Source organism: Thamnophis elegans, chromosome 4 (genome assembly GCF_009769535.1).
Source record: "Thamnophis elegans isolate rThaEle1 chromosome 4, rThaEle1.pri, whole genome shotgun sequence".
NCBI lineage: Eukaryota > Metazoa > Chordata > Lepidosauria > Squamata > Colubridae > Thamnophis > Thamnophis elegans.
Window position 1 is genome coordinate 119,574,591 of NC_045544.1, and position 27,774 is coordinate 119,602,364.

The 27,774-nt window shown below is 43.2% G+C and overlaps 1 protein-coding gene across 1 annotated transcript in view; it reads left to right on the forward strand.

The window, feature by feature from the left end:
• The window catches only part of TMEM132E (transmembrane protein 132E), a 43,162-nt gene that overhangs the window by 788 nt on the left and 14,600 nt on the right, over positions 1–27,774 (forward strand). Inside the window, exons 2-5 of the mRNA XM_032216109.1 lie at positions 25–931; positions 3,043–3,183; positions 18,996–19,188; positions 20,706–20,849. Coding sequence (XP_032072000.1) covers positions 25–931; positions 3,043–3,183; positions 18,996–19,188; positions 20,706–20,849 — 1,385 coding nt within the window. The remainder of the gene's footprint in view (positions 1–24; positions 932–3,042; positions 3,184–18,995; positions 19,189–20,705; positions 20,850–27,774) is intronic.

Here is a 27,774-nt window from a genome sequence, read left to right on the forward strand (position 1 = left end):
TTTTTTTTATCCCCTGTTTTCCAGCTCAGGCCAAAGTCCCCCCTACAACTTCAGAATCCCCAGAGGCCTCCCAGCCTCCTGCCGCTGCTGTTCTTCCAGTCAGTTACAACCTTTCCAACACCCGCTTGGCATTCTTCCTGAGAGAGACGCGGCCGATATCGAGAGGAAACAATCTCCTTGGCTTGACCCGGTCGGAGCCATTCGTTGTGTTCCAAACCAAGAAGCTGCCTGTGCTCAATGTCTCTTTGGGGCCGTTCAACTCAGGCCTGGTGCTACCCAAAGAGCTGCTGCAGCCCTCAAGCACTCTGGAGATACCAGAACGCCTGACAGTGAACTGGAAAGTACGGGCTTTCATCGTTGGCACACGGGTGCCAGCCAACCAACCCACAGCCCAGGTGCTGTTCTATGTGGCCGGACGTGACTGGGATGATTTCGACGTGACCGAGCGGCTGCCCTGCGTGCGGCTCCATGCCTTCCGTGAGGCCCGTGAGGTCCGAGCCTCTTGCCGTCTCCGGGGCAGCCTGGCCACCTGCCTTGCCCAAGCTGAGCTGCCTCAAGCTTGGTTTGGACCCGCTGCTGTCCCCTTGGGGCGGAGGAAAGTGGTGGAGGACATTGAACCAGCTGGAGACGTACAGCAAGCAGAACTCTATTACACGCTCCACGCCCCCGATGCAACAGGGGAGTGTGGGAGCGAACCAATGGGACGGAGAGGAGGGGGCGGGGCGCGGATCGAAGGTCCCACCCAGCACCCTCTCCTGCGCATTGGTAGTCTGAGGCTGGTTCAGCCGCCGGCCACCCAGCCCTTGCAGGAGCAGCGTCTGGATGACAGCATCTTCATCCGCCTACCTGAGAAACCTCTCAAACCAGGCGAGGTGCTCAGTGTCACCCTGTACCTGATGGGCAACTCAACAGTTGAGCACTTCATGCTTAGGTAAGCACTGCCTGCAGGGACCGGGGTTGTTAAAGGGTCCAGAACAAGCACAGCTCTCCATCATTGTTGGTGCAATGGCACCAAGCCCTGGACACAGAAACAAGATTACCTAGGCTTTAATAAGGAGTTTTAGTGAAACAATTCATTTGGGAATTGGTAGAAGAGAATATTCATAGCTCAGGGTTGAAATGAGGGGTCCTTGGTGCTCTCCCAGGTGCTAGCACTGATGATATTACCTAGTTTGGTAATGAAATGCCTGAAAGGAAACAACCAGGCTCAGACAGCTCCAAGAACCCCTCATTTTGAAATCTTGGAAAACTGCCGTAGGAAGCTCCAGCCTTCATTTATTAGTGAATTCATTAAAGCGGAATCTCTTTTGAGTATTTGAATCTGTTTTTCCTGTGCTTTTTGCAAGCTGTCGTTTATAAATTACTATCAAAGCCGTTTCCCATCTGTTGCTGGTTTATGTCTAGTTCCTGCCTTTTCTTTCTGAGTCGCCTTGCAGCCTTCCACAGTTGTGGAAAGGTGTGGAAGGTTCTTATATGGAGACTTTTAACAAAGCCCACAGCCGTCAGTAACCTGTAGACCAAAAATGAACAGTCTGGAGCCTGGATGCTTTTTTAGGCAGCAGGTGGAAGAAGAGAAGTGCCAAAAAGTACTTTGCAGCTTTGCTGTGCAAATTCTGCTCTTTGTCTCTTGTTACTTTTTGTTAAATAAGTCAGCTTTCTTCAATACCTAGTATAGTTTCTGTGACATTTAGGCATTCACTTAGCCCAACACAGAAGACAGTAGGCCAAGAACAACAAAAACAATTCATATTGCAAACACAGACATTCAGAGGCTCATAAGTAGATGCAGATAGATTATCTTATTCATTCATGTTTACTCCTGTGACAGTGTTGGGCTTTTGGCAAGACGTTCTCCCCATCAGGATACTCAAATGTGGTTAGGATCTTTGCTTTTGTTTGATTTGTGGGTTAGTTTATATACACCCCAGTTTTTCCATCAAAGAAAGCATGAAGAAGTTTGTTACAAATGTTAAAAATTCTAAACAAATAAATTATACGGCACTATAAGCTGGGAAGGGAAGCGGTAGCTCAGTGGCTAAGACACTGAGCTTGTCGATTAGAAGGTCGGCAGTTCAGCGGTTCGAATCCCTAGCGCCCCGTAACAGAGTGAGCTCCCATTACTTGTCCCAGCTTCTGCCAACCTTTGGATAGCGCTGGCTCTTTGGCTTTGAAACGGAGATGAAACGCCCACTACAGTCAGGAACGGCTAGCACAGATGTGCGAGGGGAACCTTTACCTTCACCTTATAAGCTGTGAACTTAACTGAGGACATGAGCATCCTAAATGATGCTGTGATTATATCTCTTTCCACTCCTGAAAAAACTCTGATGCATAAGAAGTAGGAGGATGTTCCAATAAGTGGGTACCATATATGGGGCTGCAGAAATCCAGATGGCCACTTGAGGACAGCAAAGGCATGTAGAGATAATCCTTGACTTAAGACCAGTGACTTAAAACCAGTTTATAATCTGGTTCTGAAATTCTGATGGCCACCCCCAACTCCCGTGATCACATGACCACATGTCATGCACTCAGCAATTATGTCTATTTGCAGCATCCCACAGTCACGTGACCACATTTTACAAAGGTTTTGCTGAAAATTGGTGTTTATTTCTAGTTTTGGGCCACACCAGCCCATAGTAAATCATTAGTTCTCTTAATAACCATGATGTTCATTTAATGATCCCTACAAAACATTATAAAGTCAGTCACATGGGTGACCCGATTTATGGCCATCATAACGTACGGCCGTGATGGGCAGGCTCCGTTATGATCGTAAGATGAGGACTACCTGTAGATTGTCATCATCCTGAGATGGCAGCTTTTTCCAAGATTTCAGGTGCTATAATGACAGTGGCTCTCACCTCTTATAGAAATATAGCCAGTAACCCACTTTGAATGTGGTGGTATTTTCAGTTTAATAAGGTGATGCTGGGCAGTTGAGTGTTACACCCAAGGAAACACAGAGGGAGAGAATGGAGGGACCTAACTTGAGGGTCCTTGAGAAAAACATGTTGCTCTCTCTTTCTTGTTGCTTGGCAGGGTGAAGGCCAAAAAGGGGGTGAACCTGCTCAAAACCAGATCCAGTCACCACGAGTGGCTCGTGAATTCAGAATTTCAGACGGGCAGCAAACACTCCACTTCAACGGTCGAAGTCGCATGGATTGGTGGAATTTTGCCCAGGTAAGTCTCTGGATTTTTAAGATGCTGCTCCGTTTACCCATTTTCTGAGTTGCAAGATCTTACAAACATGTGCCCCCTTTTTTCCTGAAATGTAAGCATATTTGTAATTCAGGATGAAAAAGATTTCAAGGAGTCTTTGGGGGAATCGAAGTCCCCAGCAGCTCCTGTGAGCTGAAGTTCAGTATGTCGGGAAGTTGTTGATTTGGGGAAGGGGCAAAATTTAGCACTTCCCCTGAGATGAAAGCAAGGCTGATGCAAGACTTGGGACTCTCTCTCTCTCTCTGAGATTTGCGGAAACTAGGACAAGCCCCACCCCGCAAGCCTGAGCAGAGCTTTAAAAAAATAATAAAGCTATCTCTGATGGAATGTGAGACCTAAGGCATGGATCAAAAGGCAAGTTTCTCTGTAAGAGAAATCTTCTTGGAGATGACTGAAAAGTCTTTGTAGTGGGCTTGTTTCATGCTGAGTTCCTCAAGGAGGAAAGAGCCCAGATGAATAGCTTCAATTTCTCTGACTCGGAGATATATGGAAATGAAAGCGGGGAAGCTGGTAGGGAGGAGACGGACAGCGTTGATGCTAAGCAGACCTCAAAAACACCCAGCCTAGAATTAGAATCTGGTTCTGCAAGCACCAGAGTTAAAACGTAGGCTATTTGTGGAGGGAGATGAGTAGTTACACGGTACTTAAGTCAGATGCAGAAATAATGTTGTTGTTTGCCACATCTATTTTTGAGACTAAAAGGGAGCCGTGTGTGTGTGTGTGTGTGTGTGTGTGTGTGTATACAAAAAGAAGAGACAGACATCGTGATCTCCAGAATTTAAAATAAAGTAAAAGCTTAAACTTAAGTTCTGGAACACTCTCTCTCTCTCTCTCTCTCTCTCTCTCTCTCTCTCTCTCTCTCTCTCTGTGTGTGTGTGTGTGTGTGTGAATGGATCTTCTCATCAGTGTGAATCCTTTTGAGCCAGTCTTAAAAACTAGAAGCTTAGTTTTTGTTTTAAGTAAATGCAGTGACATAGCCAGGGATCCACCCAGCTGCTACAGTGAATGGGTTTTTGGGGAGGGGGAATTTGGGAATATGCAGAGAGATCTCGGTTTGAATCTCTGATGTATTGAATGGTGAGGGTGATAACGTATAGAACAGGGGTGTCAAATTTGCATGATCACATCGTTGTCACGTATTGAGACTTCCCCCCCCCTTCGCTAAACTGGGGGTGGACGTGGCCAGCATGTGATGTATATGGGCTGCGGGCCGTGGGTTTGACACTCCTGGCATCGAGTTTTTCCTATTGGTTTGGACTGGACTCCTCTCTTTCCAGCCCAGTTCCTGAATAACGTTTGGCAAATTACTGTTTCTCAGTTCAGCCTACTCCACCAAATAATGGTGACGATAAAATGGCCACAGAACCAGATATACAGTCTTGAGTCTTAAGAGAAAAGGTAGGTTATAAATTGAAATAACAGTAATAGGCATAAGCATAATAATAATAATCACAATAACAAAACTACCAGCAAGAAGGAGGAGGAGGACACCAATGACTGAAATTGCACTCAATGTGTAGACCTCTATATGGTACTACATCTATAAGGAGGAAAGTAAACAGTGGGGTATGCCAAGTTTGCATTTTAGGCCCAATATTCTTCATAAACAATTTAGATAGAGAGATAGAAGGGGAACTCTTCAAACTCACTAAACTGACAGAAATAACCAACACCCCAAAAGATGGGCTCAAGATTCAGGTGGATCTTGACAGATTTGAACACTGAGCCCTATCTAATAAAATGAAATCCAGTGTAGAGAAAAGTAAGATTTTACACTTAGGCAAGAAAAACCAAATGTACAGGTATAGATTAAGTGAAATCTGGCTTAACAGCAGTAACTGTGAGAGGGATCTAGTAGTCCTACTGGACAGTGGCATAAATATAAGCCAGAAGTGTGTGGCAGCAGCCAAAATTAACCAGTGGAACAACTTGCTTTCAGAAGTTGTGGATGCTCCATCACTGAAGGTTTTTAAGAAGAGATTGGGCAACCATTTGCTTGAAATAGCAATAGCGATAGCAGTTAGACTTATATACCGCTTCATAGGGCTTTCAGCCCTCTCTAAGTGGTTTACAGAGTCAGCATATTGCCCCCAACAACAATCCGGGTCCTCATTTTACCCACCTCGGAAGGATGGAAGGCTGAGTCAACCCTGAGCCGGTGAGATTTGAACAGCCGAACTGCAGAACTGCAGTCAGCTGAAGTATCCTGCAGTGCTGCATTTAACCACTGTGCCACCTCGGCTCTGAAATGGTATAAGTCTCCTATTTGAGCAGAAAGTTGGATTAGAAGGCCTTCCAACACTGTTATTTTGTAAAGGAGGAGGAGGAGAAGATATTTTTTTATTTCCTTGCCTTGTGACTTTAGGTTCTCTGAAACCGAAACTATGGTGGATTGTAATTGAATAGATGAAGCATTTTCTTGTCGCTGCTATTCTACAGACTTGGGAGATTTGCTGTGATGCAGGCCCAGCACATGCCACAATTTATGTTCATTAGGTATTTTTAGCTGTAAGGAGATGAAGAGGTTGGCTATGAACCAGCAGGAATCTGGCTGGCTGGCTCACTCTCAGGCTGCAGATTAAATTCAGCCTTGAAAGGTTAAAGTGGGCGATGAATTTAAGGTGATTTACCATCACCTTTTCAAAAAACACCCTGATCAAATCTTACAGCCGTGGGAAAGGAAAATGACTTTGGGGGGTACTGGTTTTCAAATCCCTTAACCTTGCTCCTTTTTAGAAGTTTGAACATCAGAGCTTTTGATTGTCGTGACATTTCAATTCTCAGCATCAGTTCCACTGCTGAGAGCAGATGATGCTTTCTGAGGAGAGGCTGAACAGAGAAGTGGAGGGAATGAGGAGTGACGGGACAATCAGAAAGATAAGGGCGTGTCTGTGCTCCAAGTTGGATTTCTCTCCTTAGAGGAATCAGGAAATAACATGTACCATATTTTTCAGAGTATAAGACGCACTGGAGTATAAGACGCACCAGAGTATAAGACGCACCAAGATTTTGAAGAGGCAATTTTTTTAAAAAAGTTTTTGCACTCTGCAGACCTCCCAAAAACAGCCTGTTTTTCATCATAAAAAGGACATGCATAGCCTTTAAGAGGCTTATAGAATGCTCCTAGGGCTTGTGGGGGGGGGGACAAAAATGAGTTTAAAAAACACCAATTTTTGCCCTCCCCAGCCCCCAGGAGCACTCTGGAAGCCTCCTAAAGGCTATGCACGGCCATTTTGCAAAGGGGGCGGGGTTTTGGGAGGCCAAAAATGCTGAATTCAGTGTATAAGACACACCCAGATTTTCACCCACTTTTTTTGGGGGGAAGGTGCGTCTTATATTCCAAAAATACAGTAATTTTTTTGGGATTGTAAAGTGTTATAAAGGACATGCCATGCAGAAGATTTAAGTGAGCAGCACATGTCATTCTCATTACATGTATAACTAGTTTCTAAATCTATTTGTTTCCTGAGTCCACAGAATACATTGAACCGTAAACTGACAAAGCGGACTGGATTTGCAACAGGTTGACCCTAGACAAACTTCTCATGAAGTGCAAATGCAGCCAGAAGGTCTTTTAATCTGAGCCGATTAACCTTGTCTGGACACAGCTTAGGTTTTGTCTACATTTGCCCTGACTTTTTCCCTCTGGCTTTTCCTGGTTCTAGGGGGAAAATGGAAAAGAGCCTGCTGGCTCTATCAATTTTTTTTCCATATGTTGCCTTATTTTCCACAAAGGAAAACTGGATATCTCCACTAGCAAAGTCAGGAGGCAATGCTGATTTTCTGTGGCTTCCCAAACCAAGATCTGTTTGAGGATATGGCAGAGATAGAGAGTCTCTGGATAGGTAGATTGATTCTTTACCATCATGGTTAATAAAATGAGCCCACCTGAATCAAATCAAAAGTCCATTTTATCCAATTCCTTCTTGGTTGGCTCTGATTAATCTGCATCCTGGAAGCTCAGAGGCCATAGAAGCAATACAATACAATACAATACAATACAATACAATACAATACAATACAATACAATACAATACAATACAATACAATACAATACAATACAATACAATACAATACAATACAATACAATACAATACAATACAATACAATACAATACAATACAATACAATACATTACAATACAATACAATAGCAGGGTTGGAAGGGACCTTGGAGGTCTTCTAGTCCAACCCCTGCCTAGGCAGGAAACCCTATACCGTTCCAGACAAATGGCTATCCAACATCTTCTTAAAGACTTCCAGTGTTGGGGCATTCACAACTTCTGGAGGCAAGCTGTTCCACTGATTAATTGTTCTAACTGTCAGGAAATGTCTCCTCAGTTCTAAGTTGCTTCTCTCCTTGATTAGTTTCCACCCATTGCTTCTTGTGCCTTGGAGAATAGTTTGGCTCCCTCTTCTTTGTGGCAACCCCTGAGATATTAGAACACTGCTATCATGTCTCCCCTAGTCCTTCTTTTCATTGAACTAGACATACCCAGTTCCTGCAACTGTTCTTCACATGTTTTAGTCTCCAGTCCCCTAATCATCTTTGTTGCTGTTCTCTGCCCTCTAGAGTCTCAAAATCTTTTTTACATTGTGGCGGCCAAAACTAGATGCAGTATTCCAAGTGTGGCCTTACCAAGGCATTATAAAGTGATATCAGCACTTCACATGATCTTGATTCTATCCCTCTGTTTATGCAGCCTAGAACTGTGTTGGCTTTTTTGGCAGCTGCTTCACATTGCTGGCTCATATTTAAATGGTTGTCCACTAGGACTCCAAGATCCCTCTCACAGTTACTACTATTGAGCAAGGTACCATCTGTACTGTACCTGTGCATTTTGTTTTTCTTGCCTAAATGTAGAACCTTACCCTTTTCACCATTGCATTTCATTTTATTAGATAGTGCCCAATGTTCAAGTTTGTCAAGATCCTTCTGTGTCTTAAGCCTATCTTCTGGAGTGTTGTCTATTTCTGCCAGCTTGGTGTCATCTGCAAATTTGATGAGTTCCCCATTTATTCCCTCATCTGAATCATTTATGAAGATGTTGAAGAGTACTGGGCCTAAAACAGAGCCTTGGGGTACTCCACTGCATACTTCCCTCCATGAAGATGCAGTTCCATTGAGGACTACATGTTGAGTGCGGTTGGTCAGCCAGTTACGAATCCATCTGGTGGTGATGCTGTCCAACCCACATTCTTCTACTTTATCTAGTAATAGGTTATGGTCTATCTCATCAAATGCCTTACTGAAATCCAAGTAAACTATATCGACAGCATTCCTCTGGTCCACTAATTTTGTCACTTTGTCAAAGAATGCAATACGATTAGTCTGGCATGATCTGTTTTTAACAAACCCATGTTGGCTTTTGGCTATTACTTTGTTTACTTCTAGGTGTTCGTTAATTCGTTGCTTGATTATCTTTTCCAGAATCTTTCCTTGTATTGAAGTCAGGCTGATAGGTCTATCGTTTCCTGGATCTGTTTTTTTCCCCTTTTTTGAAGATAGGAACCACATCAGCTCTTTTCCAGTCCTCTGGCAGTTCCCTGGTGCTCCAGGGTCTCTGAAAGATATAGTTCAGTGGTTCTGAGATCTCATCTGCCAATTCCTTCAGAACCCTGGGGTGTAATCCGTCCGGTCCTGGTGATTTGAACTCATCTAGGGTAGACAGGTGCTCACTTACCATTTTCTTCCCTATTTCAATGACCAATGATTTATGAGGTTTTATGAGGCAATGACCAACCTCTGTTGTATCTATGTGATACAGATGTATGGACTTCAACTCCCAGAATTCCTCAACCAGCATGCTGGCTAGGGAATTCTGGGAATTGAAATCCACATTTTAAAATGGCTAAGACAGAGAAACACTGGTCTAGTGTCGAATATTTAATTATACATGTATCTTCTTCTGGAAGGGAGACGGGTTGTTTCTAAATACGATAAATACATATAGATATTTTTATTTCCACTTGAAGGTTTGATTGCTAGGCATTGCAACAGGAAGCACTGTAAGAGGAGGAGAGTATTATGTGTAGGAAAGCCGGTGAGGGAAAGGTTTGCCCATCCTCATCAAGCCATAACGTTCGTTGGATAAATTTAGGCTTTCTTTCCCAACCTAATGATTTTCAAACATGCTGAATTTCAACTGTCCCACCCAGCAGGAGAATGATGGCAGTTAAGGAAGAAATTACTTTCTCTGCCAGGAAGCTCAGTGCCCCTGAATGGTAGAAATAGGACATGAAAGTAAATTATATACAAAAAAGGGATACCTCCAAATATGGAATTCCATTTAGCTGTTAACGGATTAACAGAGCTCTCCCCTTCTCCGTAGATTTTGATCTAATCCTTCTTTAAAGCCAGCTGAAACACAGGCTACAACACCTCTCAGAATGCTTAGCAGAGAACCCTTATGTTGCTTTATCCCTTATTACGTCCTTTTCTAGTGTGACATTTTATTCCATATAGCAATATAGGGACACCTGCAGTCTTCTATGATTTGCTGATACGGTGGCTGTTATGTTCACTTGCAAATCTTTCGTCTTTCTGGTTTGGCAGAGAGCACCTTAACAAACCTGGCACGTGCCAGGTAAGATTTGGCATGGCTGGATGTTTTTTGGGGGGAGAGAGCACCAGCTTGGAGAAGACCCATACAAAGAATAACGCTTCTAGAAAAAGCACTGTCTGTGTAGGCAGAGCAAAGTGCCTTTAGGAGTTGCTGATTAGAGGACTGGAGGCTGAAACATATATAGAATGATTGCTGGAATTGGGTATGTCTAGTTTAATGAAAAGAAAGACTAGGGATGACGTGATAGCAGTATTCCATTATTTGAGGGGCTGCCACAAAGAAGAGGGGGGTCAGCCTATTCTTCAAAGCGGCAGTCACCAACTGGTGGTCCGCGAGAAAATTTTGGTGGTCCACAGAAAAATTGTTTGCATATTTTTTTGCACTAAATTAGGGGTTCTCAAACTACGATCCCTGGGATGGATATGTGCAATGAATGTTTGTGTGGCTGCAGATAGTCTCCCCCTTTGGGGTCTTTTTGTGTGGGTTGCGAGGGGAGAGAAATTCTGACTTGGGGTCTGCTTTGGCCTCCTGGTGCAGGGCTTTTGGTAAAGGCTGGAGGGAAGTGCTGCTGGTGGCATAGAGCCGGAGGCCCTTGTTCCCGTGGGAATGCATCATGGAATTGTGATCATGGAGATGATCAGCTGGAACTGGCTGATCATTTCAGCCCGCTGAGCCTCCAGGCACCGGTACCTGGCCTTGCACTCCTGCAGGTCTTCCCTCTGCTTGGAAAGCCTATGCTCGTAGTCCTCAGTGAGCTGCTTCTATTGAGCCTCCTTCTCAGTCAGATCCAATTTGAACTGAGCCAGCTATTTTGCCAACTCTTTCTCATGGTGGCTGCTTAGCTCCAGCAACTGCTTCCTGTTGGGGCCCTAAGGAGCCCGGAAGGACAGCCGAGGAGGTGGCTGGGAGGGGAGGGACAAGTAGAGGCTGGCGAGGGGCCCTTTGACGTGAGTGACATTGGGTTGGCTACACCCACCCTGTCACATGACCACCTAGCCACGCCCACCCAGCAGGTCATTAGGCAAATCATATTAGTGGTCCATGGAATTTAAAATTATGAATTTAGTGGTGCCTGAGGTCCAAAAGGTTGGTGACCCTTGTTCCAGAGCACCAGAAGGCAGGACAAGAAGCCATAGATGGAAATTAATCAATGAGAGAAGCAACCTAGAACTAAGGAGAAATTTCCTACCAGTTAGAACAATTATAGGTAGTCCTTGACTTACAACTACAATTGAGCCCAAAATTTAGGTTGCTAAGCGAGAAATTTGCTAAGTGAGTTTTGTCCTATTACAACTTTTCTTGCCACATTTGTTAAGTGAACCACTGCAGTAACACAGCTATTAAGCGAATCCGACTTCCCCATTGACTTTGCTTGTCAGAAGTTCGCAAAAGATGATCGCAGGAACCCAGGCACTGCAATCTCATAGCTACATGCTTGTTGCCATGAATCTACATTTTGATCATGTGACCACAGGAATGCTGGAACAGTTAGTTAGTCTGTGTGAAAAATGGTCATGCGTCACTTTTTTCAGTGCCATTGTAACTTCAGACGGTCATTAAATGAACTCTGTTGTAAGTCGAGGACTACCTGTAATCAATGGAACAAGCTGCCTCCAGAAGTTGTGGGTGCTCCAAAACTGGAGATTTTAAAGAAGAGGTTGGACAACCATTTGTCCGAAAAGGGTTTCCTAAGCAGGGGGTTGAACTAGAAGACCTCCAACTTCCAAGGTCTCTTCCAACTCTGTTATTTTTTTATTAAAGTCTGTGTAGGTCAGGGGTAGAATTCTGGGAGTTGAAGTCCACAAGTCTTAAAGTTCCCAAGTTTGGACACCTCTGGTGTAGGTTAAAATAATAGTCTGACTCAAAGAATAAATAGTGGTTTGAGCAAATTGCAAGAATAGCAAGCAAATGCTTCTCATTCCCTCCCCTTTCCCTGCCATTGCCTCATTTATGGCAGTGATAATGGCTGTGTGCAACACTTCCCTATCAGTGCGATATCCTTGGTGAATGGCCTTCCCACATCGATTACACCCTTACATAGGACAGATTCATTACTTTGGCACTCTGGGGATGGGGGCACTGTTGGGTTGTGAATCTGCAGTTTCCATAAAGCATAAATTGTGTGGTGTTGGGCTACTTGGACGTGACCCTTTTCTCCCATTAATTAGATAATTGCCTGACCAATCCAGGATGCTTCCTCTTGTAAGCAATTTATTTTCTTTTGTAAGCTACGTAAAGCCATTTATCTTGGCTCTTCACATCTCTGGAATTCTCTTCAAACATGCTGCCATTTCTCTCTTCTGAAATGTGTCCTCAGAATTTGAATTATCCCTGAATCTTTTGGAATAAATTTTTGGGGATCCTTTTCCATGTTTAGTTCAGATGGTAAATCAATACTTGGTGTTCCCCAGAACTTCTGATTGACTAGTTGCCATTAATAGCTTGCTTGCTTGCTTGCTTGCTTGCTTGCTCGCTCGCTCGCTCCCTCCCTCCCTCCCTCCCTTCCTTCCTTCCTTCCTTCCTTCCTTCCTTCACTCTATTTATAAGCTTCCGACTTCACATACGTGATGTCAGGCCTGGAAACCATCTTTTTTACATTGGGCCTTCACACCTGCCACAATTAATGCTGAGGGAAAATGGGAGGGGGGGCTATATGGCGTATAGGAGATATAATCATAATAACACTTCTTTCTCAGGGAGTCAAGGACATCTTGCCCTGCACCTGGAGGGGCATGATTGGGGGGCATCTCCAGTTGGGACGGTGCCTGATTGGGCCATGTGATGGACATGTGGGTGCAGGAGAAGGGACTTGAACTTTCATTTGGGTGGGGAAAACCTGGAAGCTTTCAGATTCAGGTTTTCCCAAATGTGCCAATATGACATCGCTAATAAAATGGAACATTGAGGAACTTCAAGCCTCTGAGTCTTCTTTCGTTGGGGTTGTTCCTTGGAACCCTGACATGTGACTCTATGCAGCTTACTTCTTCATCCTAGTGTTATTCCAGAGATGCAGAGTCAATTTTTTGGATCAACAAAGCCCAGTTTTCATAATCAAAGGCAGCAGCCAGGTCCACCCAGGTCCATGGTTTCCATGTCCATGTTAAATGTATCCTGCCACCTTTGCTTCAGTTTACAATAAAATAAATACAATAGGTAAAATACAAAATGAAACACATAGCAGCTGGGCATCCTCCAATTATCTCATCCCACCAATGCTGGCAGAGGAGGCATGCTACGGACCCCGTCAATCAAGGAATTCTGGCTGGTGGGATCTAGAAGACGTTCCCTTTCTGCTGTGGTTCTTACCTTTTGGAATATCCTGCCCCACCCCTCCCCGGGGTGAGATCGCAACTCACCCTACTGACCTTCCCTAAGGGCCTAAAGACCTGACTCTGCCAGTTGGCCTGGGGTCCAAATGGGGTGGGGGGGAAATGCACCATTTTGGAGGTGGCTTTTGGATTAAGAAAAGATCCTATCTCCCTCTTTTACTTCAAGCTCCCCTCCTCCCCATCTTTTAACTCAGTGGTGGGTTTCAAACATTTTTGGAACCTCTTCTGTAGGTGTGGCCTGCTTTCCGGGTCCAATGGTGGAACCTCTTCTAACCGGTTTGGTAGATTTGACGAACCGGTTCTACCGAACTGGTGCGAACCGGTAGGAACCCACCTCTGTTTTAACTCTACTTACTGTTATTGTTGTTTATTATTTTATCGTTTTAATATTTACCGGTTTCAATGTTTTGTAAGCTGCCCAGAATCATATCTAGACGAGATGGGCAGTAAATAAAGTAAGTGAGTGAGTGAGTAAATAAGTAAACAGGAGTGATGAGATGAGATAGCATATCGTACCATAGCATAGCATAGCATAGCATAGCATCGCATAGCATAGCATAGCATAGCATAGCATAGCATAGCATAGCATAGCATAGCATAGCATAGCATAGAAAAACAGAGTTGGAAGGGACCTTGGAGGTCTTCTAGTCCAACCCTCTGCTTAGGCAGGAAACCCTACACCACTTCAGACAAATGGTTATCCAACACCTTCTTTAAAAATTCCAGCGTTGGAGCATTCACAACTTCTGGAGGCAGGTTGTTTCACTGATTAATTGTTCTAACTTTCAGGAAATTTCTACTTAGTTCTAAGTTGCTTCTCTCCTCGATTCGTTTCCATCCATTGATTCTTGTTCTACCCTCAGGTGCTTTGGAGAATAGTTTGACTCCCTCTTCTTTGTGGCAGCCCCTGAGATATTGGAATACTGCTATCATGTTCCCCAGTCCGTCTTTTCATTAAGCTAGACCCAGTTCCTGCAACCGTTCTTCATACGTTTTAGCAAATCCAGGATGAGTCCAGGAGGACTATCATATTGTATACCAGTCTCTCTGGGGCATCCCATCCCATCCTATTCTTGATAGATTTGTCCCATTTTATTATCATTTTAAATTAGAGGATGTATCTTGTGGTGATGGGTTCCGTATCTTTGAAGTATTTTCTTTGCTTAGTTCTGATAGTCCCCCCCCCCCCCTTCATGAGACGATCCCAGATTCTAATATTCTGGAAAGTATGCACCTGCAGAATGGCCAATGTTACAGTTACATTGAGGATAAATTCCACTTGCATTCATGTGTACACAGGGAGACAATCCTTTTAGATCTTGCTGCTCAGCACAACAAGATCTAAAACTGAAAGGGTATTACAAGGGTTGCTTCCCAGCTGATAAAAGATTCAGGAAATCTGTCAACAGCCAACAGCAAGCGCCTTCATTATCATTGAAAAAAACCTGCTGTCTAGTTATTCCACAGGAAGGCATTTAAGTAAGGAAATAAAGAATATTTCACTTTAATGGGTGTTGGGGATATATTGGCATTAGGTGGGAAACAGGTTTGTTGCTGGGATTCTTGTGTCGTGATCCCTTTCTTCTTCTTTTTAAACAAATCTTGTTAAAGAGATTCCATGAGAATGCTTGAAAAAGCAATTCTTTTTTGGTTTTAGGCAGATGTCAGAGCCCACGACAGGACCATAGGTTAATAAAACGCAATTGCTATGGTTACCCAGTAAGTTATCCCTGAACAAGCAAACTGCATGAGGCATTACATGATTGTCTGGTTCATAAAACATATATATTTATTTAATTCTGTTTTATTGCTGCCCAATTCCTGAATTATTAAGACAATGGTGGGTTCCCCCACCATGTTAAATCACCAATTATATAACCTATATTAGCTTATAATACCATATAACTATTACCTCATTGTTCAGCATGAGTATAGTTCTTGCTTAGCAGGTAGTCCTTGATTTATGACTATAATTAAGCCTGGAATTATGGTCATAAGTTGTGCCAGTCCTTAAGTGAGTCACCATGTGATCATATCTGATAGTATGGCCTTTTTTGTGGAAGTCATTAAGTGAATTGCCATGGCTGTTAAGTGAATGCCGCAGTTGGTAAGCAAATCCATTGTCCACAAGGGGTGTGTGTTTGCCAGAAACTGGAAGTAAATGTCAGTTTTAGTTTCCACAAAAAAAAAAAATTGTAAATTGTAGTCACATAATTGTGGGACAATGCAGTCATAAATGCAGGCTATTTCCCAAGACCCAAAAGTATAGAATTTTAAGCTGCCCAGAGTCACTTGGTTGAGTTGAGTAGCTATGGAAATTGAATAAATAAAATAAATAAATAAAAATAGTAATAGCAATAGCACTTAAACTTATATACCACTTCATAGTACATATTGTTCCCAACAATCTAGGTCCCCATTTTATCAACCTCAGAAGGATGGAAAACTGAGTCATCTTTGAGTCGGTGAGAATCGAACTGCTGGCAGTGAGCAGAATAAGCCTGCAATACTGCATTCTACCATAACTTTGAAGTGTCATTAAGCAAGGTAGTTGTAAGTTGAGGACTACTTGAAACACATTGAATTACAGCTCAGGAACAGCGTATACCTGACCTTCATATAGTCCTGTTTTCTTTTTGCAAATCACTAAGGATTTGGGGCCTTAATGATTTGAGCTTAATGATGTGAGCCCATATTATGTGGGTTTTATTTATGAAATTTATAGACTGTCCATCTTATTATTCTCAAGAGCATTTGTGTTTCTTTCTGCTGGTCCAGAGCACAATTTATTTTTATGTTCTTTTTTGCTGTTTATTTATGATAGCTTTTTAAAAATCTTACAGTAGCATCGCAGCGTTATAAGCACAAATTCTATAAGTTGATGAATAAATGAATACATTATTTTTTTCTGCCTCTGAAGAATAACATCAGAAGGGTTGAACTGGTTTTTATTTTTTTTTTAAAATGTGATTACTGGTTTCAATGAAAGAGAGGGAGATTTGAGAATGGAGGCCGGGAGGGCTGGCCAAGTAGAAAAAAAGCAGGGAGAAGATATCAGCTAAATATCCCCATATCACCACAAGTATCTTAAATCTTTTCTCTAGCAGCAATTCTGGAGCCATAGAATGACAGGCAGTTATGGAGCAAGTCAGGGGCCCAAGAGGAGACACTACACCATACAGCAACAAAGATCATTAGGGGACTGGAGCAGAGTTGGTATTCAGCCAGTTCTGACTGGTTCTGGCAAACCGGTAGTGGAAATTTTGAGTAGTTCAGAGAATCAGCAAATACCACCTCTGGCTGGCTTCACCCCATCTATTCCCTGCCTCCTGAGTCCCAGCTGATCGCTGGGTTTTCTTTTGTTCCCTGCACAGGAGAAGGCAGCTGGAAAGCAGGTTAGTGGGGTGGAATGGAGATTTTACAGTATCCATGCCCTGGAGTGGGATGGAAATGGAGATTTTACAGTATCCTTGCCCTGGAGTGGGATGGAAATGGAGATTTTACAATATCCTTGCCCTGGAGTGGGATGGAAATGGGGATTTTACAGTATCCTTGCCCTGGAGTTGGGTGGAAATGGAGATTTTATAGTATCCTTGCCCTGGAGTATGGAGGGAATGGAGATTTTATAGTATCCTTGCCCTGGAGTTGGGAGGGAATGGGGATTTTATGGTATCCTTGCCCTGGAGTTGGGAGGGAATGGGGATTTTACACTATCCTTGCCCTGGAGTGAGGAGAGAATGGGGATTTTGCAGTATCCTTCCCCTGGAGTGAGGAGGGAATGGGGATTTTACAGTATCCTTCCCCTGGAGTGAGGAGGGAATGGAGATTTTACAGTATCCTTCCCCTGGAGTGAGGAGGGAATGGGGATTTTACAGTATCCTTCCCCTGGAGTGAGGAGGGAATGGGGATTTTACAGTATCCTTCCCCTGGAGTGAGGAGGGAATGGGGATTTTACAGTATCCTTCCCCTGGAGTGAGGAGGGAATGGGGATTTTACAGTATCCTTCCCCTGGAGTGGGGAGGGAATGGAGATTTTACAGTATCCTTCCCCTGCCACACCCATCAAGTCATGCCCACCAACCCAAGCCACGCCCACAGAACTGGTATTTAAAAAATTGAATCCCACCACTGGATTGGAGGCTAAAAAACATAAAGAATGGTTGCTGAAATTGTCTGACTTTGAATGGTCACATAACAAACTGCTGTAAATCAAGGGCTACCTGTACTGTGTTTAGCATGCTATAGTGCTTACATTACTTTCTTGATCTTCCTAGCTTAAAATAATAGCGATAGCATTTAGGCATGTACCATCCCATAGTGCCTTACAGCATTCTCTGGGCGGTTTACAAAGTAGAAGTATCATTTACATGTTGCCCCCAATAATCTTGGTCCTCATTTTACTGACCTTGGAAGGATGGAAGGCTGAGTCAATGGTGAACAAGGACAGATTTTGGTAACCCGAGGAATCTGTGCAGGAAGGGGCTCTGGGGATGCCAACCCTTGCCTTACTCACTGCCTAGGTGGTAGCTGATAGATTGCAGTTATTTCTCATTTTTGCATAAGCTTTGTCTTGCTTTCCGTTGAAGAGGTATGTGAATTGCCACGATTGCTTCCTTTCCTCTTTCCCTCTTAGCAGATAAATAATTTTCAGTCACTGCATTTGACTTAGTTTTGCATTTTTATTCTGTTTTCAACATTCTATTATAGTCTTTCAGTGGATAAATAACTTCTAAAGAAGATTATATGCAGTCCAGGCACTTACGTTTAGAATGTTTCAGGTAGAACTAGTAATTCTTCCACAGTGTGCGGTCCCGTGTAAGTCTCACTGAGGACAACACACAAAGACTTATTTCTAGGCAGTGTAACACACTTTTGCTCTTGAGCAATTGCTGGAATAATATTTTTTAAAATGAACCATTTTATCAAGGGCTAATCTTTTTATAAAGTCTAGCACTTTATTACCAAGCAACCTGAATACTGCAACAGTGATGTAATAAATATGATATTTTATCTGGGATGTTCTTTGATGAAGAAAAAAAAAAGAATCCAGAAATGTTTGCAGAAATAATATTTGCTTGTTTAAAGCCTTGCAGTTCGGCTAGTAAGGCAGATTACATATCAATAAAATGAGAGAATCCCTAGCTTGACAATACAGTATAAAAAGATATTGCATACAAGGAAAAACGGGATGTAGCAGGAGAAAATAAAACAGCCACTACCAAATATTCACATAGCAATTTAAGGTTCTTGTACTGCCTAGCCTAAAGGGTTAAAGGGTAGCTCAGGGGCTAAGACGCTGAGCTTGTCGATCAGAAAGGTCGGCAGTTTGGCGGTTCGAATCCCTAGCGCCGCATAACGAGGTGAGCTCCTGTTACTTCTCCCAGCTTCTGCCAACCTAGCAGTTTAAAAGCATGTAAAAATGCAAGTAAAAAAATAGGAACCACCTTTGGTGGGAAGGTAACAGCGTTCCGTGTGTCTTTGGTGTTTACTCATGCCGGCCACATGACCACGGAGATGTCTTCGGACAGCGCTGGCTCTTTGGTTTTGAAACAGAGATGAGCACTGCCCCCTAGAGTTGGGAACAACTAGCACATTTGTGCAAGGGGAACCTTTACCTTTACTGCTTAGCCTGCTGGGCTGGCTACTGGAAGATGATTTGAAGAGCAGTAAAATTTCTCAGGAAATTTAGACACATTAGACAACTTTTTCCTCAGAAAGATGAGGTAAAGCTAAAGGGAGTTGGAGGCATGAGCATCTTCCAAATATGGGAAGAAATTCTAATGTTTGTCTTTCTGTCTGGACTGAATGCTCTGTTCCTCCCCACCCTCCCACCTTCCCCTGTGGCATCAGGTGTCATCCAAGCCCCTTTCTCTCCTGGCAGGGACCAGGACTCGCCCTACGAGATCATGCAGCTGGACTTTGAAATGGAGAACTTCACCAGCCAATCCGTGACTCGACGCATCATGTGGCATATAGACTATCGGGGCAGAAACCCACCGCCCGATCTGGAGAAGGCTGTGACTGAACTGACAGTAATTCAGAGGGACATCCGTGCCATCCTTGCCCTGGCCATGGTGAGCTTCTTTCTTAGAAGCCAACTAGAAGATAGTTCCGTTCTCTGCCTGACTGTTATCTTAGACCTGAGATACGCATTCACATGCTTGGTCTAATTCCTCTAACTTCATTATATGGGAACTATGGGACTCTTAATGCATGGTTGAAAGTAATGATAACCATATATTGGGTGATAGAATTAAAACTGATACTGACTTTAAACCTTCTACATAACCTTTGCTTGATCATTTTGATGCAGCGAAATAACTAAAACATGTCTTAGTGTGATGAATGAATCAAGGGAGCTATATTTTAGTCTCTTTAATCAAAATTGGTTGAAAAAACACAATTAGCTGGATCCAACTATTAGCCATAAATTACAGTTTACAGTACAAAGCATATTAGTTGGTTCATACAACATGCTAACTCTAAATCAAGCAGATGACTTAATTGCCTAGTCTGGTATGAACTTGTTCTTAAAATCAGTGATATAAGAGTTTTATCCAGATTTTCTTTGCCGGGGTGGTGGTGGTGGTGGTGGTGGTGGGTGTGTTAAACACATATGCTTTGCTATTTGTTTGTTTATATAAATGTTTATATATGGGAAACTAGGAAGATAGAGTATTAAATATGTTGGAAGCCTTGGATTTTTTATAAAAATAATAAAAGCAGGATAAAAAAAAGTATATCTCTCCAGTTATCAATATCAGAACAACTTAATATACATTTGCACTCTGTTTGGGATGCAGTGAAAACAAGCTTTTTGGAATAAGTTCTGTAAATGTGTCTTTATGTTCTCAAGTTTACTACCCTAAACATCAGGAATAACTCTCTAAAAATTTATGCCATCAAAATAGCATTTCCTAGAGGAGACTTGCTCAATCTGGTGCCCTCCAATGTTGATTTTCCAATCCCATAATCCCTAACTGCATGGCTAGTAGCTACAATAGCTGTAGAACACCAAGCTGGGAGGAATTTCCTGAGTTCAAGCCTCCTTGCAAAAGTTAAAAGCATCTCAAACAGACCTTCCTGGATGAGTGGTACCATGGCCTAGAGGTGATGCTTTTGCCTCACAATCAGGAAGCTCAGAGTTCGATCCTAGGTAGAGGCAGATATTTCTCTCTCTCTGGGCAGGATGAGAATATATCTGCTGAATATAACTCCACATTGGTGACAGGAAGGGCATCTGGTCAGTAAACATTCAGTTGCCCAGATTCTATCCCGCAAGGGATTATGGGATCATTAAAAGAAGATGATGATATGCAGATATCTAGTGGCCCTCAAGATATTGGAGATTATCTACAGCTGTCAGCCTCTTCAGCTGGTGTGGTCAATTAGGAAAAATGCTGGGAGTTATCTTTCAGCAATGTCTCCATTCCTGTAGCACAGCTTTATAATCTAAATATAAAAACACCAATTTGGGAAGAATTCCCTGGGCTCAACCAGACCTTCCTGGATATCCTGCAGCTCTCATGAGGAGAAGAAGGTGGGACCACAGCCCACTCAATAAAACATGGCCTCCTTTGTCATCCTTAAGGATACAGAAATCATCAACACAGCTATCCTCACAGGACGGACAGTTGCCATCCCCGTGAAGGTCATCGCCATAGAGATGACAGGAGTTATCTTGGATATTTCAGCAATGGTCAAATGCAAGTCCAGCAATGAGGATATTATCAAGGTGGGTGAAGGGGATGAGACGTGGGAGGTGGTCCTTGACTTATGAAACACAATTGAGCCCAACATGTATGTGATTTAAGTGAAACCTTTGTTAAGTGATTGTTGCCCCAATCTGTAACATTTTGTGCCTCAGCTGTTAAGTGAATCACAGCCATTGATAAATTGGCAACCCGGTCGTTAAGTGAATCTGACTTCCCCGTTGACTTTGCTTATCAGAAGGTCGCAAAGGGTGATCGACACGGCAATGGTCATAAGTATGAACCAGTTGCCAAGCATCTGAATTTTGATCAGACGATCATGGGGGTGCTGGAAAAAGTCGTAACTGTGAAAAACGGTCACAAATCACTTTTTTCAGTGCTGTTGTAACTTTCAATGGTCACTAAACAAAATGCGGTAAGTTGGGGACTACCTATACTTAATCTTGGAACTGGGTGGCCTGGTATTGTGGAGGAATGCCCAACCAAGATAGTATGGTAGGGGCTGTGTTTTTATTGGATGCTAACATGAGCTACAATGTTGATGTGCATTGTCTTACAGGAACTTAACTAAGGTCTTAGCAAGTTGTGTGCACCAAGCCATCATAGTAGTTCATAATAAGATTTATTTCCTTGCTGTGGTTGTTATATTTTGTTAACCCAGAACACAGTGTGGGGTGTGGGCTCTGGGGTCAGATTTTTTTGTTTTTGTTTCTGATACTGGACAGCCAAATACATCTGCTGATTTGGCAGCGGTTGTTGCAATTGTTCTAAATATTTCTTGGTGTTGGATCGACTGCCTCTGAACATGGAATTCTTTTACAATTATCCTGACAAATATCCATTAATTAACCTTCACTTTTGTTTCTTTTTAAAGCTATCTGGCTTATATTTCATCAGCATTATACGCTGTGTGAAGACAAGGTAGAGGAAAATAAGGTTTTACACTTAGGCAGGAAAAATATCCAGGTATGGATTAGATGAAACCTGGCTCAATAGCAGTAACTGTGAGAGGGGTCATGAAGTCTTAGTAGACAATCACTTAAATAGGAGCCAGCAGTGTACAGCAGCAGCCAAAAAAGCCCAAACCAATCCTAGGTTGCATTAACAGAGGAAATTCTCAGTCATCCAGGTCATGGTTGTCCCAAAGGTGCGTTTTCAAGAGGAAATGGGACTTTCTTGTTTTTCTTTGAAGATGTTTCGCTTCTCATCCAAGAAGCTTCTTCAGCTCTTGAAGAAATATATTGAGCTTAGAATTTGGGGAGCCAAAGTGTCCATGGCGTGCAAGCACTGAAACCCACCATCTCTCCCCTCCCTTACCAATCATCTATTTGCAAAGCAAAAGTTTAGGTCTTCCACTTGGGAAGATTCTCCAGCTTTTTGATCCTTTGAGATGATTTCCCTATAACCTGTCTCCATCTATGAATTGGGAAGTACCTGAGATGGACTCTTCTGGGCCCGTCTGGCAACCAGAACTGGTCCTCAAGCAGGCAGCTTATTTCAAGAATCAGTGGAAACTGGAGCCTCCTACTAAGCGGCTCCTCACTTCCTCCCACTGCCCAGGCTTGATAAAATAGTCTGCCTGATTTACCAGCTGCACCTTCTTAAAGGGTTCTTTTCAGCTTGAATAAACATGGCAGCCATTGCACACTTCCAGGTAGGCTGAGAGACACTTTGATGGGCCAACGTGTTACTTTCCTGCTCATAAATTTCCCTGGTTGCTGTCTCTGGCTCCAGGGAAAGCACTCGCAGGCCAGAGCGTGCATGCTGAGATGAATAATTCATCGACTTGCTGACCCCTCACCTTCTGTTTTCCATTAAATCCCTTAACATCTTCCCACCAATGTTTCTGCCCCCGCTGAATTATGTCGACAGTGCTGTGAAGAGGTGTGTCTGGCAGGAACTCTCACTTACCTGGAGAAATTGCAAAGTGGGGAGGGGAGGCAATTGCTCTGTCAGGACTATAAACGGAGCCCATTCATCAGGCAACTTGCTATCTGCTACTGTAAATAATTCAGCATTAAGGAGAGTGGTGATGCTGTCGGTGGGCTGTCTCCTGACTCCCCGAGTGGGGTGCAACAGATAAGGGAATAAACATGACAGGCAGCACCATTGATCTCCTGACACAAGGGGTGCAGGGCTATGCAAAAAGGGAGCCTTAATGCAGTAATCCTTGCAAGGTGGTGTTGGAATTCCTGGCTTAACTGCCAAGAGTTTGCCTGCAGCCTGTCCTGGGTCTAACCCAAATTATGCAAAACTGAAGATAAGAAGATGAAGTGTTGCTGTCTGTAAGCAGGAATGGCTGCAGTTTTGCTGGACAGAGAAACCAGGGTGGTAGTATGAGACAGGGGCTGAACTAACATCTATCTTCTGCCACATAATTCAGATTACTGTATTTTTCAGACTATAAGACACACCGGAGTATAAAATGCACCATGATTTTGAAGAGGTAAATTTTTTTTTTAAAGGATTTTGTACTCTGTAGGCCTCCCAAACCCTCTGCACACCTAGTTTTTTGCAAAAAAAGGGGGGGCATGCAGAGCTTTGGGAGGCTTGTAGAGTGCTCATGGGGGCTGGGGGGAGGGGTCAAAAACTAGCAAAAAAATGGAGCGTTTTTTGCAAAAAAAAGCGGAGCATGCAGAGCTTTGGGAGGCTTATAGAGTGCTCCTAGGAACTGGGGGAAGGGCAAAAACTAGCAAATACAGCCCATTTTTCTTGTTTTTGCCCTCCCCAGCCGCCAGGAGCACTTTGCAAGCCTCCCAAATCCTCTGCACATCCATTTTTGCAAAGGAGGCAGGGTTTCAGTAGGCTAAAAATGCTGTATTCAGTGTAAAAAACACACCGAGATTTTCACCCTCTTTTTTGGGGGGGGAGAGGGAAGGTGCGTCTTATACTCCGAAAAATATGGTAGTTACTTTGTTCCTCTTAATAGAATAACAAGAGTTGGAAGGGACTTTGTAGGTCATCTAGTCCAGGGGTCAGCAACCCGTGGCTTCGGAGCCACATGTGGCTCTTTCATCCCTCTGCTGCGGATCCCTGTTGCCGGTCGACTTCACAATTGATAGGGCTTTCAGTTAGGACAGGAAAAAGGATGCCACACTCTATGGTGGGGGAACCAGACTTCCGGTCAGCTCCAGAATTGAATGGGGGGCTTCCGGTTAGGACCTCTTCGAGTGTTTAAGGTTGCCAACCCCTGATCTAGTCCAACCCCCTGCTCAAGCAGGAGACTTTATACCATTTCGGACAAGTGACTGTCCAGTCTCTTCTTGAAAGCCTCCAGTGATGAAGCACCCACAACTTCTGAAACCAAGCTGTTCCACTGGTTAATTGTTCTCCCTGTTGGGAAGTTTCTTCTTTCTTCCAGGTTGACTCTCTCCTTGATTAGTTTCCATTTATTGTTCCTGCACTGGCCTTTGGGTGCTTTGGAGTATAGGTTGACCCCTTCCTGTCCCCTCAAATATTGGAATACTGCTATCATGTCGCCCTTGGTCCTTCTCTTCACCAGACTTGCCGTGCCCAGTTCTGGCAACTGTTCTTCATACATTTTATCCTCCAGGCCCCTAATCTTTGTTGCTCTTCTCTGCATTCTTTCTAGAGTCCCAACATCTTTTTTATAGTATGGTGATCAAAATTGGATGCAGTATTCAAGGTGTGGCCTTACTAAGACTTTATAGAGTACTAAACTAACCCATAGATTTGTTTTTGGGGAGACAAAATTGGAGGTGGATGTGCTGTTTTTCCCCCCATGAGCTATTTCCTAGACAAATAGACAAACCTGAATGAGATGAGAGAGAATTGCATTCCCACATTGTAGCAAACATGGTTAATTTTAATTATGTTTTGTTGAACAAGCCAGTGCCAGCTTTGCAGATTAACCAAAATTTTCATTCCTGATTTGGTCAATCAAATTTGGCCAATTTTCCTATTATATTTAACAACTCTGGCTTCATAACTTTGTGGCTTAGAAAAGCACAAAATTATTCCTGCTTCAAAATTATTGAATGGGGCAGTAACCAAAATTAATACAGGAAGCCACAAACCACTTATCCTGTATCTAACAAAGTTACGGTTACCGTCAGTTATCCCAAAACAAGCCGGGCTTTCAAACAGTGATATAGAGATGTCAAATAAACCATGGTATGCTTTTCTGTTTGTAGATCATGCTGAGTCCAGAAACATATCATAGAAGCGTGATGTGTGAGACTATTATGAAGGCAGGTTTGCATTTTAATTTGAAACAATTAAGTTGCTGGCATGGAGCTGGCAGCTTCCTTCTGTGAGACTGTGGCAACCCGTGGATGAACAAATCTCTCCCTCGTCTGATTTGTAATTAATACAGGAAAATTATTTCTTTGTATTGGTGTTTAGTTCATAGGCTACATTGTCTGCCACAAGGGTCCTTTCTAGCAGCTTACGCTGAAACAATCCATAGAAACTCATAAAACTATTCATCGAGAAGCAGAAGAAAAAAATTAGCAGAGCCTCCTTCCATTTGCAGAAATAACAGTTCTCGGGAGAACAAGATTAATTTGAAACGATCTCTTAAACAGAAGCATGGAAATCTTATGCTTGTGGGATCCGCATTTTTTACTAGAATCTCTAGGATTGCCAACTGAAGCTCGGTATCAAGCTGTGGCTCAGGATGGTGAGATTGTCAGGCCTGGGTGCCACCTTTTGCATTGGGCCTTGTGGAAAATGAGAGGGGGGATTATATGGAGGATGGGAGATATATAGTCTAAAAACATTCCTTTCTCAGAAAGTCAAGGACATCTTGCCCTGCACCTGGGATGGTATGACTGGAAGACATCTCCAGTTGGGACGGTGCCTGATTGGACCATGTAATGGACTTGTGTGTGCTGGGCAGGGACTTGATTTACCGTATTTTTCGGAGTATAAGATGCACCTTTTTCCCTCAAAAAAGAGGCTGAAAATCTGGGTGCGTCTTATACACTGAATACAGCATTTTTGCCTCCTGAAACCCCACCCCCTTCACCAAAATGGCTGTGCATAGCCTCTAGGAAGCTTTTAGAGAGCTCCTGGGGGCTGGGGAGGGCAGAAATGAGTAAAGAGCAGTCCATTTTTTGCTCAATTTTACCCCCTCCAGCCCCTAGGAGCACTCTATAAGCGTCCTAAAAGCTATCCATGTCCCCCCCCCCTTTTTTTTTTTTTTACAAAAAACAGGCCTGTTTTTGTGAAAAATGGGCTGTTTTTTGCTCGTTTTGCCCCCCCCCCCCCCGGAGCATTCTGCAAGCCCCCTAAAGGCTATCCATGTCTTTTTTTAGGAAAAAAATGGGCCCGTTTTCACAAAAAACGGCCCGTTTTGGGGAGGTTTGCAACGTGCAAAAAACTTTTTTTTAATTTGCCTCTTCAAAACCTTAGACTCCATTGCGTCTTATACTCCAAAAAAATACGGTAGTTCAGAAATGAGAAGGAAGTTTATTTTTATGATGTCTTCAAAATCCCTGGCCAGGGCCATCCAGATGCTGTTGAACTACAGCTTCTACCATTGAACTACAACTTCTGGCACTTCTACACCCCCACAGGAGGTGGCTGCCTGTTCAGTTCTGCAGATTCTAAAGAGCCACTGATTTCCTATCCTTAGGGTAAATGTTTTAATGGATGGGAAACAAAAGGCAGCACCGTGTGTAATGAACTCGTCAGAAATGGGAAAGATAACCGATGTTTGGCTGCCTCCCACTCGTATATATTTTATTGCAATGTTTTACCAGGAAGAGGTAAAATGATTTTGTTGGAAGCTGTGCAAAAACTGGAAGAGAAGAGAGATAACTGACAGAGAAATGATTGAATGTGGGTTGTGTTGTGTGAACTGGGGAGCTCCAAGTCATATCTGATGCTTATTATATTTCCAGGAATGGCTTATAGAGCTAGGTTAGAATCTGGAAACATTTCTTCTCTGCTTGAGAAATCCTGCAAATGTTACTTACTGGCTCTTGTTCAACCTCCTGGGAAATTGCTACAGATGTTTGGTGTCACTTGGAAGCTCCTAATTTTTTATTTCATTTTGCCTCCTATAACAGTTTTATACTGATTTTGACACTCAGTGCCATTCTGGGAGAAGGAACAGCTAATTAAATAAATATTTTGCTACTCTTAAGAAATGTGAGCAAAGCTGCATGTCCCATGAATCTAATTATGGAGGCAGTTGTGTTATCCAGGTTCTAAGACCACATTGCTGAAATTTGATGTGGGGAGAAAAATAGACCTTTGTGTTAACATCCTTTTTGCCTTTCTAATTTCAAAATAAAGGTCAGCAAACACAGTGATCCCTACGAGGCTGTGTTTGCACAATATGCTTCATAATAATACAATAGGTGAACATTTGCATTTCCCAGTATGCTCTGCGGGAGGTTTTCAATCATCACATTCCTCTTTTGCTTTTGCAAATGATAGCAATAGTAGCAGCCTGCACTCAATTTCTTAAAACTTACCAGGAGATTCTCTGCAATCCTCATAAGCATGCTTCTCCGCCCCCCTCCCCACTCCTTCCTGTGCAATTTTTTGCTGCTAGGTAAAAAGGTTTCCTCACTCATTCTGGATCTGTTGCCTGAATAGAACAGAAGCAACGATAGGTTTTTCTAGATTGCCTTAATGGCTGCATTTACTAGCAACTAGAGCAAGAAAGGGTGTTCTGATCTAGCTCCCCAAACACGACAAACCCTCTGAAGTTAACTAAAAGTCCCTTTAATTAACAAGTCCGGCTGGCCAGAAGATGAATAGTTGTCTACCACATCTATTTATCTCCTCCCCCTGCCTTTTACCCCTGAGCTAGGATGGGGCTTTGCTAGCGGTGGTGGCTCTTCCTTCCCAAGGATCGGCCCATATATTTCCACTGCTCTCCTCTCCTCTGCCTTCTGCACATCTGCGTATCAGGCATTGGACCCAGCTGTTCCTCCTGTTCCTCATCAGCCACCTCCAGACATGGGGGCTGAT